Raw genomic sequence first — 21,535 nt, forward strand, 5'->3', positions numbered from 1 at the left:
TTTTTACCTTCTGAATCAGCCACTCCCACTCCCGACTGCTTCACTGGTTCTTGTCCATTCTGGCTCATCTTCCCTCTGTGAAAAGATATGGTTGCTGTTGTCAATAAACCATAGAAAGATAAGAGCTAAAACAATGATATATCTAAGCTAATGAGGCTTGGTTATTTTAAGAATATTATATTTTTTCTCTTTTGAAGGCAGCTGCAATCACATCTTGCCAAGCCTGTACATCCTTACAGAATGGATCCATCAGGTGCTGTCTCCTACCTGCCCCACATCAGTCTGGGGCTACAAATCTCTTCTCACTTTATCTTGTCATAGTCAAAAGTGAAATATTTAATAAGCAGTCATAAAAATTGATATTTAGTCTACCATACCATTACTTCAAAGGTAGGGCATACTTGTGGTTGTCATCTTCTTAAATTATTGTTTTACTTTATAGTTTAGATTTAGCATACGAAACAATTCTGAAAACTCAACATTAATCTTAAAGAGAGTGGAATAAATCATGCCCTAGAGTTCACTATTTTTCTGCATTTTATGTAGAAAGAACCTGCATTAGAATCTTAATGTCTATTTTTACCCAATGAAAGTTAGGTAAAATATAAGCTATCTTTAATTATACTTGCTGCAAGCTCAAAGGCATGATTAAAATCACTCTCAAACATTTTTTGCTTCTAGTTTCCTTTTTGCCCTAAGACTCTGACTGCTGTAATAGAGACTTTAAGGCATTATCTTCAGTTGCATGTGATTCCTTGGGGGTTAAAGGGTCAGCACTGTTCTTTTCTACCTGAGTAGAAAAGTGTCAACCTGTGAGAAGAAAACTTCATGTCTGAAGTTGCCAAAATTCACAGGGAACTAAAAAATTAGTATAAAATCAGTTTTTCAAGTGATTTTACATTCAGTTTTAACTGAAGGCTATTATTTCCTTCTTCTGTAGATAAAGCTTCATAAATCTTTACAAATATGATACAAGAATTATTTGTCCCAAGGGTTATATTCATTATACATCATTAAATTGGTTTTCACCTTTGCATTCAAAATGAATTTTATTTTACAGCCAATGTACTGCTATAAAGTGTTACACAACACAAAAGCATAGAGAATCTGGTCTTTATCAGAGATAAGAACATGAGTCGCTTTCAAGAATATTACAACTGGATAATAGGAGTATTTAAAAAAAAAAATTAGAAAGACTTTACAAGATATATTCAGATTTATGTAACTGTATATAATCATTAATTTCCCTTGATAGTTATAGCTACTTAATATTGGCAAGTATTCTAATTAGTTACCTCATCAAACAATTCCCATGGTGTCATTATTTAATTATTTTATTTTGCTTCAAGACTAATTGTTGCTATGGTTAAAGCGCTTGGACTAAAACAAAGAGTGTAAAACTCAGCATATCCAACAATTTCTATTGATAGACCAGAAACTTAGTCAAAGCAGAGAGCTTACAACCAAAAAAGAATTTAAATGCCAAGATGCTTAAAAATATTTAGCCTTCTTAATACTTCACATCCAAATTGTAAGCTGTGTGCTTATGGATTTGCTGAATTAGTGTACAAGGTCAGAGTCCCTGAAGTCATTATCAAGCCAGTGTGAATGCAAATGATGAGTAGAATTTCAATTATACTTATATTCAGATAAATAAGAATTTTTATACAGAATTTAAAATGGAAACAGTTATCTATTTTAAAGATTCTCTCCATTAATGATCTGATGCTAAACAGTTATTTTGTCATTCATTTTCCTTACACTGCTATGTAAAGCCCTGGGGAACTAACATGAAAAATGAAGCAGGTCCTGTCTGTAAAAATTTTCTGTGTAATTTTAAATACTCTGTAAGCATATAAATAGCTTAGTTTAAAATGCCATAATAAAAAAAAAAAAAAAAAGTGGCCTTACAAAAAATGAGACGTGGATATATTTTATATACTTAGGTATAATTCATGAGAACAAATTTTTTATGAGAAAATCTGAAGCTGTGGAGTCTTCCTCCTGCTTTTCAGTAGAAGTGGGGCTGATTTCAGGCTTAAGAGACCAATGAGTCTGTCAGCCAAATAGCAAGGAACTGTAGGTACTGTCACATTGCCAGTCAATACACAGTAAGTGATGTTATTTGGACTCAAATTTGGCATGTGTGAACTGAAAATTTCTATTGAGAGCTCCATCTTGTGTTATTGTGCACAAAGATTTTATGTATCTTTGCTTTTCTCACTAGGAATGACAGCCCAATAATTTTCTTTTTCTTTTGATGTTGTCAAAGTCCAAGTTTATCTTTTTTTTCCCCTTTTAACTTAGAACAACATGATTGAAAAATCCAATGCAAATCAAACAATTAGCACCCTACAATCTAAGCTCACATAATCCTCCTGGATTCTGAAAGTGAGATTGAAGTCTTAGATTTATCTCTATTTTCCCTTTAGTTACTGACAAGATGTAGACAAATACCATTGTGCTTTATTTATTAAATGATAAATACTCAGAAATATCACAGTTCTAGAGAATTTTCACTTCATTCAAGTTTTTCTAGGAAGCTTATCTCTTTTGTATCCTTTTGTTCACAACTTCAAGGGAAAAGCAAATTTTTTTTGTTCCAGAGAAAATATTGAACAACTATTGCAGACAATGAATCAACATTGACTACCAACTAATATTTTGAGAACAGTCAATCTGTAAATTTTTTTCAGGACAGAATCACTTAGTTGATTAGAAGTTCCTTTGTCCTATTAAGGAATATAAATGAAATTCGTAAATGATGGTGCATGCTGACAGAGGAGGTGAAAAAAATTCTGGCAAAACTTTTCTCTATGGAGTACTTAACTGGGTAAGAAATTTGTAAAATTAAATCATTTTATAGGATCATTACCCTGACAGTAGCCTGATAATTCCTACAGGGACTCTGTACCAAAAAGCTTTTTCCAGCCAAGAACTGAGAAATTCATTTGAAACTCCTAAAAACTTGGGAAAAGCTGGGCTGTATCCAGAACATGAATTCCCCTTGCACTAGTAACATCTCTTTACAGAGGGAGGAAAATCTTAACCTAAGCTTTCTCAATCCTACAATGATTGCACTTTTAAAACATATGCTAAGCCCATCTCTACACACATTCATCAAGGGCTGAGACCAGCACATCTCCTACATGACAGGAGGAAATTCACAAGGTTGAGGCAGAGGTTTGATTGGTTACTAACAATTCAATGCTCAACAAAGCAGAATAAAAGTGTGAACTGTGGGAAATCCCCCCTTTAGCTGCTCTGCTGCTGCATAACTCAAGTCTGCAGAGGAGACTGCATAAGAAGATGAGTGGCACAGTGAAAGTGCTGTAAATTGTGCATGGAGGATACAATACAGGAATGGAAAAAACCTTACATTCTGGGGATGGGAAATAGATTATTCTCTCCCGTGGCACTGCTGCTGCCTTCACTGTCCATGCTGTATCCACTGCCAAAGCTACTGGCTGATGAGCCAGTGGAGACAGAGCTTTCTGCAGGTCGGTGATTAGCAGACCTTGCTGTATAGGGCAGGAACATTTGGTTACCAAAAACTTGTAAGACATCAGTAGTACTGACATGAAGAAAAAAAAAATATAATATATCAAAATCACATGCTGCAAACAGTTTCCTTTTATATTTTGCATTCAAATATTGTTTTGCAGATGAAGTTTGTTTTTATGGAGAATCAGATGCTCTAAACCAAATAGTACACCACCATATTTTTTTTCTCCAGTCATGTTAATAGTTCAAATCAACAGCCTGAAGGAAAAAACAAGACCGGGATAGAATGGTTAACACTGCTTTTCTGATTAAAGTGTCAGAAAAACAGTTTTTCATCTTAAATATTTCATACAATAATCTTGTAAAAATGAAAGCCCCAGTGGGGCTTTCCTCATATTCTTTATGAAATGTTGTTTGCATTAGGTGATTTTGAGGAGAGGAGTTTGCAAAGATGTGTAAGCACAAAACCTATAGTCACAGAGAATATCCCCACCCCTCTTCAGACATAACACAGCTATGCATTATATTTCTCAACTGCTCCTAGCCATCTGGATCTCTCTTACTATGTGCATAGAATTTTAATGAACATAATTTTATTGGAGATGCCTAAATCGAATTTTATACCATTTGGTGTTAGAATACCATATGTTAGTTTTACTTCAGATTGCCTTATTTTGTGTTTTGGACATTACTGCACTACATGAACAAATCATCCAGTATTTTGCATTTTGCAAGTTGAGAAATACAAAGGAAAAAGGACACAGTGACATTACACATAGTAATTAATACAGGAACAATAGAGTAGCTATTCTCATATTGAATAACACAATTGTCTGGGAATATTAATACAGATTTGGGTTGTTGTTTATTTTTTTCTAAATGTCCTCTAATACATCTGCTCTTTTCATGTTTCATCTATTTCAACCTACTGAGCATATATACTGAAGATAGAAAATAATGTTTTGCAAAGTTATTTTTCTATGAAGACTTAATGAGATTTTATGTTATTTTGCTGAACTGTGAAACTCCTTTATAAGTAGTTAAAAGAAATTCTTCTTTAAAAATAAATTGGACAAGTATCTAACTGGAATTTTAATAAGAGCCAGAGCCCCAACAGTGTCTTACTTTAAACTGGCAATCAATATTTTTTATGTCTAACTGAATAATATTTTTGATGAACATCGCTGCATGCGGCCTGATGTGGGAACAGGAAACTGAGTGTAAGTCCTCAAACATAATGCAAAAACAGGTGAGTAATTTGAACTAGAATGAACAACAAATAAAGCAATTCTCATGTCATCAATCCTTGAACAATCCGAAGGAATTGGGATAAGGAATCCTTATTCTCCGTGGTGATTCTTCACTGGTAAACCAAGTTGTCACATAACTTTTTATCATTTCAGCTCTATTAATCTCCTTTGTTCCACTATTGCCCACAGCCAGAAGTGGAATCTGTCAGTCTACTTTGTTTTCAGATAAAATTATTCTTTAGCCCTATTCCATGACTTTACACATTGATCATAGGCTGCTTTCTTGGATGTAAATACAAAGGAATAAATTTTAAAATCATGGTGTTATTAGCAGATACTCTCAATATCTCACCTGGAGGAAAGGCACCCATGTTTTTTCAGAGAGAGCCAGGTGGGGTGGCTGTGTGCAGTGGTTGCTCTATCTCTTTCACCTGGTGGTGCTGTGAGTGAATTCCTACCCCTGTGGTGTCATGTCAGCAAAATGCTGCTGAGAGGTGCTGGGCAAGAGTGATGTTTCAGAGAGGAGAGGTCAAACTCTCTGTTATAACATATCATTGCCAGTTGCCCTGTATTTAACAGCCTGAATTGGGGCTCTCTCATGCCTGTCCCAAACTGATTTATTACCTAAGTTCTCATAGTCTTTGCAAGAGCTCTATGTCTCCCAATGTTGTCTGTTTGGAATTCTGAGTGTTCCTTTAGTTTAGGTTGTTTTGTTGGTTGTTTTTTTTTTTTTTTTTTTTTTTTGTGCCATGGCATGAGAAATGCCTCAAAGGTGAGTACAAATGGGAGATCAACACATCTGCGAAACCCATGGAAGCCAAAACAATATTGTGCCAGCACAGAAAATATTCTTCAGTTCTTCCCTTAGGCATGAATTTACTTAGTGTAGCACAAATCTCCACCATAACATATGTGGCCTGAAAGGATCTTTCATATCTAGGATTTGGGGTTTTTTTACTGATTTTGCGGTAAAAACCAGTATTTCTTGTATTTTCCTGGTAGATTTCTAAAACTAGTAAGAACCTAGAATTTAGTTCAATCCAGAAAAGCTTGAATAAAGCCTTTAGAAATGGGTTAGAAGTTTTGCTTCATCTATTTATAATCAACGCATAGCTGTTTATTCTGAAACAGCTGTACCCTGATTACACATTCAGTATGCTGTATTTTTAGTTTTTCTACTGTTTTCACCAATTCACATAATTTTCCATATTGATGTTTTTTTCCATAAGGTCACTTCACTTGGTGAATGGTTATAATGGATCCAAGTTTAGATTCATGACTGGAGTTTGAAAATTCTAAAGTTTAATGTCATTCTTTTTTTTTTTCCCTGTCTGCTCTATGAAAGTAATGAATCACAGTGTCAGTTTGTGACAAGATATGAATTCCACAAATAGATTTACAGCTGGTTTCGTGACAAATTCAGAATCTGGATACAGAGATCATCTCATAACTTGTGAGACACCCACATTTTCTACATGTTGGGATTTTTACAGATACATCTAGACCTCTAAGTTTCTGCTGGTTATGTACAAAACTTTGGAGTTCTGATGATGCGGCAATGCTTGCTGTTATGCAATATTTTCCCTGAGAGTTAGTATAACTATGGTTATAGTTCTACTCTATGTGGAAAGATAGAACTAGTTGCATGCTCTTATATTTAAGAAACTAGTATGCACACTCATTTGCAGTCTTGCCCTTTCTTTTTGAATACATGCAAACATCATCTTAGAAACTTCAGCAAGAAAGTCAGATTTCATTCTGTTGCTCCTCTAGTCTTACCAGTCTATGTAAGGTCTGTGAAGTCCTGAAAGTGTCAGACCAATTTCTACCTTGCTTGGTTAATTGGGTTCATATCCACATAAAGGATAGACAACTATTGCATTATATTTAGTTTTAATTTTACTTTTAATTATGGTATTAAGGCAGGTTATGAGTTACAGAGCTTCTGCTTACATCTGCCTATGCTAGAAAATTCTTCAGTCCATGGATGTTGACAGCAAAATTCTGGCAGGAGATGCTTTGGTCTGTAGCATTTGAACAGTTTCATATGGATTCACTTGGGTCCAAAGATTAGAAATTGTCATCTGGTTTCACACAGGTGCCTGAAGCTACAAGGTGCAGTCTTGCTTTACAGAAATCTACAATGTTTACCTAAATAAGAATGCAGGTGAAGGCACTTTTCATCATTTGAATATTAAGTACCCAGAGTGTTTCATTGCTTCCTTGCCCTTTGATTTTGCAAATTATTCTCTGGCTCTTAAGTGATGCGCCCCCCCCCCCCCCCAAACCACCCCAAACCAAACCAACCCAATAAAAAGCTTTTAAAATCTCTTAGAAAGCCTAAAAAAACTTTTAAAATACTTCCCAAAGGCAAGCTTTTTCCGTCAATTGCATATTATTCTTAAAACTTTACATTTTTAGATAAAAGACTCTTCAGGTCCCAGCAGATGAAGGAGACCAAACTTAGCTGAAGGTCATTATGCACCTTCATTTGGCCTCTCTCTGGGAGAAAGGAGATATCCCTTCACCCCCTCCAGCCTTATTTTCGTAAACTCTTTACACACTATCAGGTGCTTGGCAGTTTCTAAGCACTGCAATATTATCATATCTGGGCTGCCCACCCATTTAACTGTGAAGAATAGAACTATGAAATGAAAGTTTAAAAGCCTAATATGAGCTGCTTTCTCTGAAATAGGGCACAGATTTTCCTATTATAAAAAGTTATTGTTGTGGTTTGGTTTAATTTTCATCTGTTAATCCTATTTTAGCCAGTAGTTCCCTCGATGAGATGAAATGTTCTCTGCTTGGAATGGGTGTTAATGGGTACATATGTCACATTTAGTGGTTTGAAATGTGGTGTTAATGCTGCCTCTGAGTGATTCTGTTAAACTGCCTGTTTTACAGGCTCTGGCATGAGCAAAATTTCAGGTCAATGATTCTAGTGAATAATATATAAATGAGTTGGAAAAGTTCTCAACTGCTTGCAGCAATTATTTCATGTTCCAAGAAAGTGGATGATAATTTTATACCTGGTGTAGGACCAGGCTTTAAAAAAAAAATTATAATGGTTAGACAGATGCCTTTTGTACTCTGCATGGTTTACAGGAAGAAGAAAAAAATTCAACAGAATGACGTTTGAACATAATAAATTCAACCCTTATGCCTTTTTGGAAAAGAATTGCTGATTCAATAAAATGGAGGTTGGCACTGACTATCCACTATCCACTCCATCTTTTTACTTCTACTTTTTAAAATTATTATTAGTATGGAAAAAATATGTATTTGCTTATGCTTTGGCTGATGGACCCAGTTAGAAAAAAGACCTTTAGAATCAAGAAAAATGCATGTCATGCCTTAGTATGAAGAAAATATAGTATTAAAATCAGTAAGAGAAGAAAGCTTGGAAGGCATATGATTTCACTTAATGTTTCAAAAAAGTCTTTTTTCGACAGACAACAGAGAAGATCCTTTGTTAAAACTTAATATAGGGAAGATTGATCATTCACACAAGACCTATAACCAGGAGCTACTAAATCAGTCAGCAGGAAAATGGAAACAATCCAGCACTCTCAGCCACTCCAGCCATTCAACAGCGAATGGATGCTTTTTTAAGACAAGTTGACTTTACAGTTCTGTGCTTCATGTGGAGGAACAACAGACTCAACCAGCACTTTCTCCTGGTGAATAAATTTTAGATGTTCCCTTTTCCAGTTTCTGTCTAGAAACAGAATTACACAGTCTAAACACTTTGGGAATGATGGTTCTGTTTGTGAACCAGACAGGAGGAGGGAAAAAAGCCTTCAAGTGTGGATTCAGGATTAAGTTTCCCCAATTGCCCTCTAATTACTTGAAAGTTCTTTTAACTGTCCAACTTCTGAGAAACTCTGGGTGACAAAAAAGGCTGAAAGCATCACTCTGAGTCTTCTCAAAGAGATGCAAGCCCATGGGAGAAGGTGAAAACACCCATTTGCTCTGTGTAACTTTCTAATGACCAATAGACTGGGCATCTCATACAGTGTCTTTCTTTTGGCAGAAGCTTGGCTGTCCTTCACTCTCAGTAGTCTTGTGTTTCAAGTGCTCCAACCTCAAAGTGCCCCAAAGGCCAGTTTCAAGGGCTCAAAGTGCCCCAAATGCCAATTTGCCTGTTTTCATGAAGTGTTTGCTAGCATTAAAAGCAAGAGCTGCTCCAGCTAGTTCTGTTAGGGTAAAACTGTTGTTGGAACTGCTTGTTGCATCTTTTGTGAACTGGCAACAGATTGGGAATGCATAAACAACTGGTGATCAAACACATCCACCTCAGGTCAGCAGAGATAGTTTATTTTCCTCATGGTCCCTCATACTGAACAGGACTTTAAGCCATGGTGTCACCCATCTCTGCCACAGCTATATGTTAGACATGGATTTGACCATATACTGAGCAGGGATACTTTGTGAAAGTTCAAGACAAGCCTTTACAGAGAAATTTACCATCTGAGATGAGTAACAGAAGAACAACACATTTCTTAAACTGTACTGAAGTAATTTCTTTACCCAGGAAAGCAATTTGGATGAAATAACTTTCCATGCACTCTGTAGGGTTAGTCTACCCTACAGAATGTTGAAAAAATACTTTTGAAATAAGAGTTATCAAATGAAGAAGCTGAGCAATTCTCCGAAATTGCATGTCAGTTTAAAATGGTGAAAGAGTAAATAGCAGGAATAACCAAAGCAAAATGGGCCAGCTATTAGATTGGAACAAGGTTGAAAAGACACTCTCTGCTATCTGCAGAGATTGGGGACAAACTGTTCTTGTTTTGATAATGATTCTTGGAAATGGGTTATTTGGAGCAATATGAAGGCCCATTTAACTTGGAAATTAAGAAACTAGTGACATGAGTCACTAAACAGCTTTGGGATATAAATTATATAAGTGTGAAGGAAATATCCTAAAATAATGTAGGAAATTAAAACATGGCATTGCCTATTAAATGTGTGAAAATGGGTACAGACCAAAAGGGATCCCAAATTAGTAGGTATTTTAAACCACAATCATATCCAATTCAGAAGATTTGTGTAACATAGGAATCAATTTCCTTTCATTCCATTGTTGCTAAAGCCAGCAAATAGAACTTAGTGATAAGGAAAATTCATATAAATTTTAATTTCTAGCAGCTAGGTGGCTAGAAATTACACAATTGTGGCTCAGACTTGTATCATGGGTTGTACAGTGATGACAATGTCTTGATGCAAGCACCACATTACATTTCTGTGTATCTTTAACCTATCATGTTGACATTTAAGTGAACTTGTGTGAAAGTTGTTGGTTCAAGACAGTCATAAGCAGATGTGCTGCCTTTTGAACTAAAGTGTTTTAAACTGGAATTCTTTGAGATGTTTAAATTGATAGGCTTAATTGGGTACCATTCTGAAAATGCTGATGTAGAGTTTTGAAACTGGAGGTATTCTAGCTAACAATATCATCTCTGAGAGTAGATCTCCCCCCAGCCAGTTAAATCACTTGACATACAACTGTTTGGAAAAGCTGTTGTGTCATGATGGAAAATGCATAATGTAAAAGATGAAATATTCTCTATGAAATTCTGTGGGGCTCCATTTTCTCCCATCCTCCTCACCCCCAGCTCCCCCACCCCACCATTTTCAGTGACAAAAAAATATAATACCAGGTACATGTGTCAGAGGATGTTTTAAGGAAATGTAATTTTAAGTTGATAGAGGTTTGACCTTGAAAAACTCTTTCCATTATTGAAAATTAGACAGAAATTCCTGTAGAATTATAATGCTGGTATTACCTTAAATTAAGAGGGATGCTTGGATCTTTGAAACACATGGCAATTTTTCTAGATCTTTAACATTTGCTACCTAGTTCAGGTGAGTATAGCAGTGTTTTTATTGTGGCAGGTTGCTTCCTTTTTTGGTTGGGTTAATGTGAGCCAAATAGAAGAGAAGTTGCCTATGGCTGCCATCAGCAAAAGGTATACAAGGAATGGGATATTGACTTGTAGCTTCTTTTTCATGAGTGTCTCTTGGAAAGAATAAAAAATGTATAGGCCTACAATGATGTTGAGACTTAAATTCACTTACTGAGCTATTTACTATTTAAATATTAATTCACTGTTCTTCAAAGATGCTAGGAAGGTTTGAAATAAATTTCTAGAAATTCTCTTATTTGGTCATAAAGTAATGGGTTTTTTTCACGCTTGGATATTCTAATGTAATAAAGGAATTGATTTTTCATTGTACAATTGTACAATCATTGTCCTTTAGGGGAAAAGCTGGCATCTTTTTCTCTGCAAAGGACAAACCAATCAAGTTTCTACTATGGTGAGGCAGAGGTAGTGCACATTTCTGCTTATCACAGATGCTGAAGTTTTTTTCAGATCTTGTCTTTCTTATTTCCTTTATTGAAAGGTATTAAAACTAAAGAATGTTATTAATTCCTTTAAATGTATAAGCTAGGTTTGAAAAGACTTTTTATATAAAATCAGTAAAAATTGTATTCCAAATACACCTACTGTTTCATATGCATGTATCCAGAGAACTGGTGGTGTTCTGAATAATCATCCAACTTTTCAAGTATCTGAAGAATTCTAAAATAATTTATTTTAAACATAACTGACCTACCAAGAAAATTCCATATAATGAGAAGATTCTTTTGTGGGATAAATTAGTGACTGAAAAGGTGATGGACTGATTCACACTGTTTCCAAAACTGACTCATCTGGTGGATAAACTCTTAATACACAAATTTATGTTGAAGGGAATGAGCTTAATTTTAAGTGAATATGTAATTGGGAATGATTCATATATTGCAAAATCAAATTAGCTCCACCTTTCCTCTGACTTGGATCCCTTGCAACTTCTACCTTCAAAGAGTTGGCTCTGAAATGTTATTGTTCCTCTCTGAGGGATGTGATTGGAAATTGTAGCATGCAGTTGGTTTCTTTGTAGATCACACTCTTATCTCTCATGGGCAATGACAAAATTATACTTCAGGGTTTATTTTTAATTAACTGCTGTAGCTGACTGTTGGATTTTACAAAGGTTCTCAGCAAAACCTAATGTTTTTTCTTGCATCTTTACCTTAATTTTAAAGCAGATTGACTTAAATACATTTTTTACTCTGTAAAAGGAATACAGAAACAATTCAGTTCAACAAAAAACTGATGAAAGACTTGTTTTTACAAAATATGCTATTTATGCTATAGGTTCTGATCTTGTTTGATTTCCTTGTTATTTCTCAACAGACACACAATTGATAACTGACAAAATAGACCCAAAAGAAAGGGTCCTAGGAATCAGAACTAGAGAAGGAATTATCTGAGACATTGTCAGAATGACAGGATCCTTGTCTTGCTTGGTTTGTTGTTTTTTCTAGAGCCAGATCAATTCAAGAGAAAAAATGGAGCTATTGAGAGACAAGATCAAAGGAGGACACTCTTTCTGAGGATTATCTTAGGCATAGAAGGACTTCACACACAGAATCATTTCCAGCACCTTTGTGTACTTAGGCTGAAAAAATCCAAATAATTCTTCTAAAAGGTGCTGTTATTTAATAAATACACAGAGAAATAGCTGTGGCAAAAAAAAATAATATTTTTGCGTATTATCTGTAATGGCTTCCTTAGTAAAGGGCTTTGAGACATAGTAACAAAAATTTACTAACTTGCCAAGATGACTGTTCAGTCATTAAAACCAATTCCTAACATGTCCTTTTGCAGCTACCAATAAAGTAGGGTATAATGGAAGTGAGTGCCATAAACATGCATCATCCCTTTTTGAGAATGGACCTGGAAACTGACAATGCCCTGATATTCATAGTTCACAATGAAGGAGAAATCTCTCCTTTCTTTATCATCTCTTCGTCCCACAAAGAAGTCCATAAGTTGGAAGCTGTTTTGAGTATCTTTGGTGCTTTTTCCATTAGAGGTTATAGACTAGTCTCATTTTGCTATCATAGTCCACAAAACTGCTGTGAAATCATCTTGCTTTTCATTCCTGCTAAAAGCCATGAGAGTCATTAACCTCAAAATGGTAACTAGTGGCCCACCTCATATGAATAAATTTGGACAAACTATCTTTGGAACAATAAAGAAAAGCCAAAACATCTCACAGGTCTGAAACCAGACTTGTAAACATTGTGGAGGTGACCAAGGATTGTGTTTTATTTGTCAGAAGTAAAAAGAGAGAAGTACTACATGTCTTCATAACAATTTTAACCTTTTTTATATATTATTGTGGACTCTTATAATTATAATGTGGACTCATTATTTATAATGGGGACTCTTATTCCCATAACTCTTTATGATGCTTCCAATATTGCTGAGCCAAGTACATATCAGTATATATTCTTTTTTCAATTTTAAAAATAAAGAAGATAGAATAACAGTTTGTTGGCATAGGCATTTGAAGCCAACAGACTCACTATTTCTTTATTAAAGTATATCTGAACTTTATATATTCAATCTTATATCACAAGCAAAATGTTTTGCATTACCTATCTATGTGAAAAGGCATCACCACAGGGCTATGAGTCAGTGATAACACTCGACAGACACAACATCTCAAAAGATCATAAGAGTCATTTAGATTTGAACAGTCTACCCCCCAGGAGTGGCAGGCAGCTTTCAGACATGATGCTGAGCTTGTACCACAACATTCCCTGGTTCTGCCTGAGCTGAGTGTCTAGATTTGAGCCATAGAGTAATACAGTGGGTGTGTGCGTGTTTGTGTGTAAATACCTGGATTTATGGAAGAATTCTAAAGGCTCTCCTAAGGAAAAAAACTTGTCATTTCTAAATATGCTTAAAAAGACCTGTTACTTTTGCCCTGCTTATTAGTTGTTTTAACATCACAGTAGTTGTCTGAATGACTTGTTGCCCTTAGAATATATTGTCTGAAGTACCATTGCCTCCTTCTCTCCTGTACCCCTTAAGCCAGTTTATATTGCCCAATGTGTGCAACAGTGTTGACAGAAAAACCTTCAATGCATCTTGAGAGTTTAGGAAGGGATTACAGCACAAAAGAACATCTGGGAGTTCAGTCAGTACATTTATTTGGATTATCCCTCAGATTCCATGGAAATAAACAAGATGCTCCAGAAGTCAAAAGAACAGTGGCAATTTGAACTGATTGAGATTCTGGCTCTTTATTTGTGATGAGGGAATAAATTGATGATATGTGGTATTACAGGTGCCTACAAGTAGAAAATAATTTTTAAAGATGCTGATACGAAAATTATCAAGAAATTGAGCTATACATGGATCAAAACTCCTTTCCTTTCCACTGGTGGTTTGAAAAATTATCTAAGCTAACGACTGTTGATATGACAATTGTGTTGGAAGAGGAAACAGGAATTGCTATTGCCCCAATTACATTTTTAGAAACAAAAATGTGCAGTTAGGTTTTTGTCACAGTACAAGAAATGTCCAATCATGCTTAAGCAGACCAGCTTGGATGCATGCTTTTTATTAGGCAACAACATGAGCAAAGCTATACTACTTTTCAACAGAATTCAAAGTACTCCAGTGGAATGGAAGTGCACACATTTGTTGTTTCATAATGCTTCTTAGCACAGTTTTTCATGATGGATTTATGCGCTGATAGGTGGAAAAATCAAGCAGAGTTCTTGATTCATGTTAACATTTACAGCACTTAATGGAGGGGTAAAATAAATAATTAAATATCGCAATGAATTAGTCGACATGGCAAGAAGTATTTGGGATGTAGTTGGTTTCTTAACCATGTCTTTCTGCTCACCTCCTTCAGGCTTGACTGGTCCATCAGACATCACTTTCCTGAGGGCTAGTTGGCTTTGGTCTTTGTTGTCATTGGCTGGTGGAGGCAGATTGTCAGACTGAGTTCTTTGAATAGGGAGGACTCCTGCTATGCTGTGTCTGTGCTGCTTCCTGGCATGATTAGACTGACCGCTTTTGTGTGCTGCTGTGGCAGTGTGGGTGAAATGGAAACCCAGAGTATGTATCCTCAGATGGAACCAGCTTAAATGTTATTCATGCAAACAGAAGTGGTTTTTTTTTTTTTCTGTATTTAAGTAAGTAGTGTTTTCAAACACCAAAGAGACACCACATGCACAGCATTAAAGAGTATCAAAACTGGCTGTTTCTGTATTAATGACAGTGAAGACAAGGGAAATAATTTTCCCCCAGTTTTGCATTATACCATGGTGAGTTTATGGCATATCAACAAATCCTAAAGACAAACACAATGACTTCACAGTCAGAGAGATTTAATTTGCCATCAACTAAACCCTCAGCTAGCAATCAGATGATACTGGTCTGAAGTGTACTCTGGAGAGTAATCCTTTTGAATGGAATAGTTTTAATTTATTTTAACCTATTTGAAGTCGTCAGATGAAATCTACCTTGACCCTTAATCAATCCATGGTAAAAATCTACTTAAAAAATTGAACTCTGACACCTGACTTAGCTCTCAACTCCCTTTGAGTTTGCTAACTTGACAACATTGTTGAAATCTGATGTTACTGGCTCTGTGTGTTTAATGGTTTTGCAATTATTGTGTTTAATGTTTTTATTGTATTTCTGTTCTGCTCATCACTAACACAGTCCTATCTGAGATATAAAGAAAGTTGCCTTATATTTCCTTTCAAAAAAAAAATAAAATAGATATTTACAGTCATGTTTCAAAAATAGAAATCTCAGCCATGTAGTTAAAAAAAAGTTTCTTTAACTTCAAATCTTCTTTTGTGTGTATAGTACTGTCCTTCATGCTTGCTACTTATAGATACATCCTGTTATTAATGTGGTCTCAGTCTTGTATGCAATTTGAAGAGCTGGCAGTTGCATCTCTGCAGGTTTCGATTATTTCATTGGTAGGTATTTAGTGACACCAAAACACAGTGGACTTCTCTGTGTCATGCACAACCATGGAACATCATGGACCATGAGTGAAGGGACTGATGGAGAAACAGCCAGTTTCACTGCAGTCTTTATAAAATAAATAGATAACTAAATAAACAAAAGACTTCTAAATACAAGAGTATATTGTAATTATATGTATTCACACACAGGCACACAAAGAAAGACATTGAACAGAGTGAGCACAGTGTGCCAAGAACAGAAAAAATAAAAAAAGGAAAAACAGCCGAAAAGGGAAGGACAGCAGGGAAAAAGGCAACAGATGAACATTAAGCTGCCATGCTGAGGAATTTATTTGCGTCTTTTACTTGGTTGCAGGCGGAGCTGCTGCACAGCTGCTTCAGCAGCGGCGATGGCGGCCCCAGCGTCTTCCAGGTGCGTTTGGGTGACGCTGGTTTTGCTTTGGCTGCGCGAGGGACCGTGAGAGCGGAGGTGGCCTTCGGAAGAGGACTTGGAGCTCCCTGGGCTGCTGTGGGATTTCTCAATGGTGGGCACCTGCATGTCTACCAGGAAGATGAAGAAGCACAACTCTTGCATTTATTAAAAACAGACATTTTCATTCTCTTCCTCATGACTGGTCTCTCTAGCTGAATTCCAAAACAAGGAATAAAGGTTAAGCTGTGCCTTTCCATTTAAAGCATCAGGATATATCACGATTAGGAAACTCTTACAAAGCATTATTTTCTACTTCCCCACTGTTACCTGGCCCAGAGAATAATTAATTTAGTATTAGTTTGTTTATCACCTGTGAATTAGACCTCCTGTGCTGGTTCAAACTGGAATGATGGAGTGGTGTTTTCCACTTTCTCTTCTCTAGTATGTTGAGGCTAAGCAGCATCACCTACACCAGCACCAAAAACTTAGCAAATACAAGTCATTTTATCCTGAATAATGCCATCAGGACAATCACAGCCTAACTTACAATATCTTCTATACTTACCTCTAATTCAGACAGACATCTTATATAGACACCAGTCCCTGGCAAAATGTTAAACAGAGAAATAGAGAGGAGATGGAGAAGAGTCTTGTCCCTCTGGGGCACTCATTTGGATTGTAGATGGAGTGGTTTTTGCTTTGATAGGACACATAATGTGTTTTAAGAGAGCACCTGTCCACTGACTACTTAGTATAAAAAGAAGAGAGAGAAATTTCTTGAACCAGGAGACACTGAGATCAATTCTGCTTTTGTAAACATTAATATATTTCTACTGTATCAGCTCCACTGATTTCCAATACAACTGAGATGTGCTACAATCCATTATCACTGGATAATGGATTTGCATTTTTGTAGCATAATTGTTGTTCTATAAAATATTAACGTGGCATTTTCAGAAAAAAAATTCCATAGAATATTTAAGGAACATGACAAATAGAAAGCTAAATATGTATTTAGTTTGCCCCAGCCTATCAAGAAAATCAAAAGGGCACAGAATCTATAGCAGATGTAGTAGAGTAGTAGTAGTCTAGATGTAGTAGTATGCTGCTGTTTTAAGGACATAATTGCTCAGTAAGCTGGCTGACAAGATTGAGACAACTTAAACTTTGTCTCCAACTAATTAATCACAGAGATAAATGCATTTTTAATAAAAATTTATACAAACTTCATACCAGTATCTTTATTTTTCTATTAGAACTTACACATAGCAAAGATTTACACATCATCTGGGAAAACATTTCGTGTCAGGTGCACCAAGTCATTCCTACCCTTGGAGGGGTCCGGGAAGATTCCATGACTTCTGCTCTTGATGACAGATGGTTTTGGAGACTGCTGGCTACTCTTTTCAGAATGAGATTTCCCATGATCTACGTTTTCACTCTGTTCTTTAAGAGGATACCACCGAGGAGTGTTGTCAAGCTGAGAGATGCTGGATAACTCAATCAATACCTACAAATAAATCAAAGTATAATACATGGCCTGTATCTGACCTGTTCATGATTGCACACATCAGGAGAGACTGGAGCTCAGAAGTTGCAGTCAGGTGTAAGAGTGAAGGGTGTAAGGCTTTGTGCTGACAGATTCAGGACTCCCTGGGCATGCTGTGACACCAAAGCCAGATTCAGTAGCATATTGATGTGCCTGAACCAATGTCTCCTCACCAGGACCTCAGTCAGGACTGTGAGCTGAGTCCTTTGGCAGTGGCATAAGGACACAAAGATAACTGGGCAGTTCAGAGGGCAGCTTGTGAGCACTTGCTTGACAGCTACAGTAAAAGGACATTAAAAAGACATCCAGCCATTCTGCCTCTGTAGAGACATTTTCTAATAGGAGAAGCAAGCACTATAATTTCCTGCCTTTTAGCAGTGCTTTTAAGGGGGGAAATAGTCGCATATTTGCTTTTATTGAGGTCTTCAATAATATGAGGCTCATGCTTCTTGAGTCTTTAAAAAATCCACATATGCAGAAGTAGCAACAAAAAGAAAAAAACAGGGTTACTCTTGCACTTCACTAAAATAACAGAATTCAGCTGACCATTCAGGCATCCAAACATTACTGAGGGAAAAAACAGGAGGTGCAATAGTAATATGGGAATGATACAAATAAACTGGCTAAAAAAACCTGCAAACATTGTAGACAAAATCTGCTCTAAGCCGCCTTCATTGTTAGCAGGAAATTTCTTTAAAATAAAAAAAGAGCACTGGACCAAGAAGACCCTTACTCTCTTAATAAGCTTGCAGTTGAGAGGGCCCAAGGGATGTAAAGTACTGAAATTCATCACAGAATCTTGAAGGAAGGAAGGTCAAAAATAGATTTGCAACTGGCTCTAAAGTGAGAGGGTTAAAACAAATGCCAGGTAGGGAAGTTCTAAAACTGCTAGACAAACAAAGTGTGCAATTACCCCAGGGAAAAATGTTTTTGTCACTTTATTACAAGACCCTGAATTAAAGAAAACCTCTTCAAGTATAGAGATGGGGAAGTCTCCTAACAACTAGATGGTTTCTAGGTTAAAACCTTTTGCCTTTTCTTTTTTCCTTTCAGTTTTATAGCTTGACTATGATCTGGCTTGGTCTTTCTGGTTAGATCTATAATTAATCTTAACAGATGAATATTTAGCATGCTCCCTGTTATGGTTTTAAGTCAAGTTTTAAAAATTACTTGGAAGAGAGCATGGCTGAGGATTGTTGCCAAAGGGCAATGTAGGCTGGGGGCTCTGTTTATAGGAGGAGAGGCTTTCCTTTTTTTCTGTTTCACTTTCCATGGATATGGACCTTGATGTGCCACATCTGATGTTATGGGGCAGGATTCCTCTGGACATCCTGATGCCAAGATACACTGGATAGTATTTTCTGTTGCTTTTTCCCCTAAATAACTTCTTTCACAATTTAAAAATAATAATTAAAAAAAAAAAAAAAAAAAAAAAAAAAAAAAAAAAAAAAAAGCAGTTCTAGAGGTTGAAGAAGAAAGAAGATTTGAAGGGGAGAGGTTTAAATCTTTATGTAGAAGCAGTTGCAGGAGCATCCCTTTTCTAAATGTCATAACAAAAACAAGGATGTAAATATTCAGTAAAGCCCTCCATTTGGAAAAACATGCTGAACTCAACAAGAATATGGACACAGGATGCAGGAAATAAGTAATCATGTAGCAGCTTCCTATACATTTATTTTAGCAATTGTTCAAATAGTGACACTGATTGCTCAGTTTGGTAGTTACACAAAGGGGAACTGGAGCTGAACTCTGTGACTATTTTGCAGAATTCAAATGTAGAATGAGCCCAGATAATCTCAGTTACACTGCACAAGAGATTGATTTTCCTGGGCTTCTATTTCTAATAATAATCTTTATTTGTAATTACTACTTTAATTATTTTTATTTCATATTTATTGCTGGTAATTCTGTATTATATGTGCATATGCTTGTTTATTTCTTTTTAAAGAGAAAACCTTTTTCCCATGAGCACTCATCTTATTTATTATTAATTATAAGATTATATTTTGTCTTCATTCATACATTCATACCAATGATATTACTTTTTCAGAATGTTAAAAAATGAGACTAATCAGCGAGACTAAATTGGTCTAATATACTTGAAGATACTTGTGAATGTGTTAAAATATGGTTTGATGGCAGAATTTAACCTTTAATCATTTACAAAGACTAATACCTCCTCAACCTTCCTATGTTATGGTAAAATCAAGTCAGGCAGCTTTCAGTCATAAAAAGAATTTCCCCTGGAGTCACTTTGAATGTTTTTGCTATCTCGTACTCAAAAAAAGTATTAATTTTCAGAAAATTAACGGTTTGTTGGGTCCTAAATTAGCTTGCCCCCAGTTAATCAAGATGAAAGGGATTTATCTTTCATGTCTAAATTAAAGAAATCATGACCATTTGTTAAGAAGACAACAGTAAAACTGGGATGTAAAAAACAGTTTTACTTAACACGTGTACCATGAAAGAGAACAGTCTCCACATAACAGCGTGCAGTTATTACTAGTAGAGAGGAAGAAATAAGGTACTCACTTCACCGAGGAAGTCATTTGAGGAAAATCTATCATAATCCCACACAGTCACTTCCAGTGTTTTCTTTTTCAGCTGCAATTCAAGGAAAATGATAATTAAATTCATAAACTTCAGATCAAGTCTTTCTGGTGGTTTCTACAGATTATTTCCCCTTTCTTCCTTACCATGAAAATATCTTATCCTTTTTCATAGGATAAGGTATTTTCATGGTAATTTTCACCATTTCATCAGCCTTGTTCTGAGAAAAATAATTTGGCACTATTATTTGTTATCAAGCCAGATGGGCTTGGCCCTATTTTAGGAATTCCCACAAGTTGTTTTGGGCAGAATTTATGTCCACTACAAGAGTCAAACTGATTTTTAAGGCCCCATTTTTTTGTTCCTTCAGCTTTTCTCATCACCAGATCTGTCTGAACGCAGACATCTGCCTGAAGTGCATTTGAGTGTGAATTTCAAATGTATGATATCAAACACCCTATTTACATAACCTCATCTGTGAAGAGCAGGCTTTAATGCCTGCAGAATTCAGTGTAGTCAGTGAGATTCTGCAAGTGATCCAGGCTTGCAGACTAGTTGTACTGTTGGGTATTGATGGCAGCTGTCAAAACCCATTATCTGCAGGTCTTGTTAGGCATGGTAGCTGTGTCAAGCACTCTTCTGTAGGGCACAGTAAGAAACAAGTGATCTTTATATGACAAGAGAGCACAAGACAGAGAAACTGTTGACCAAAGAAGTTGACCTTATTGTAAGGACTGACCTGAGCATTTTTCCAGGGGTCTCTGAGGACATGTAGGGGCAGGATTGATTACTGATTTTGTGTGCTAGGACAAAAGGCTATTAGGTGGCTGCAAAGGCAGTAATAAATTCATGTGGCTTGAAAGAAAATCCTGCCGGTTGTAGGGTGTCTGCTAAGCCAGGCTGAGAAGTTACAAATGAAGAATGGAAGCATTAGTGAGGAAAAGAGGACTCCACATACTTGAATTAAAGAATTCAGATGAATTCTTATGTGATAGTTGAGGTTGTCATCCTAACAGAAGCAAGCTGTCACTCACTGCTCTGTTAATTGGCTGCTGGTCACAGAGGCACAGCAAAGGATCAAGACATTGCTCAAAATGATAACCTATGCCAGTCATTGTACATATTGCATATACTCGCAATGAAAGCACTCTTGGCTATTTACAGAACCACAGAATATTCTGAATTTAGAATGACTCACAAGGATCATTGAGTGCAACTCTGGAGTGGATGGTCTGTGCACCCAGGATCGAACCCACAACATTGCTGTTATTACAATCATCAATTTCCCCCCATTGCCCCTTCTCTTCATCCAGACTAAAACAGTTCCTAGCAACCTGCAATTGCCTTTAATTGATAATTTAATCTCATCATTATGTATTCAGAATATCATCTGCTCCCAGCCAACTTTGGAAAAA

At 36.2% G+C, this 21,535-nt stretch overlaps 1 protein-coding gene across 1 annotated transcript in view; it reads right to left on the reverse strand.

The window, feature by feature from the left end:
- The window catches only part of PCLO (piccolo presynaptic cytomatrix protein), a 322,461-nt gene that overhangs the window by 45,260 nt on the left and 255,666 nt on the right, over positions 1-21,535 (reverse strand). The window contains exons 18-22 of the mRNA XM_058023738.1: positions 20,103-20,174; positions 17,351-17,531; positions 15,955-16,149; positions 3,380-3,521; positions 8-75 (exon numbers count right to left, since the gene is read on the reverse strand). Of these exons, the coding sequence (XP_057879721.1) occupies positions 8-75; positions 3,380-3,521; positions 15,955-16,149; positions 17,351-17,531; positions 20,103-20,174 (658 nt within the window). The remainder of the gene's footprint in view (positions 1-7; positions 76-3,379; positions 3,522-15,954; positions 16,150-17,350; positions 17,532-20,102; positions 20,175-21,535) is intronic.

This window comes from Melospiza georgiana, chromosome 4 (assembly GCF_028018845.1).
Source record: "Melospiza georgiana isolate bMelGeo1 chromosome 4, bMelGeo1.pri, whole genome shotgun sequence".
Lineage (NCBI taxonomy): Eukaryota > Metazoa > Chordata > Aves > Passeriformes > Passerellidae > Melospiza > Melospiza georgiana.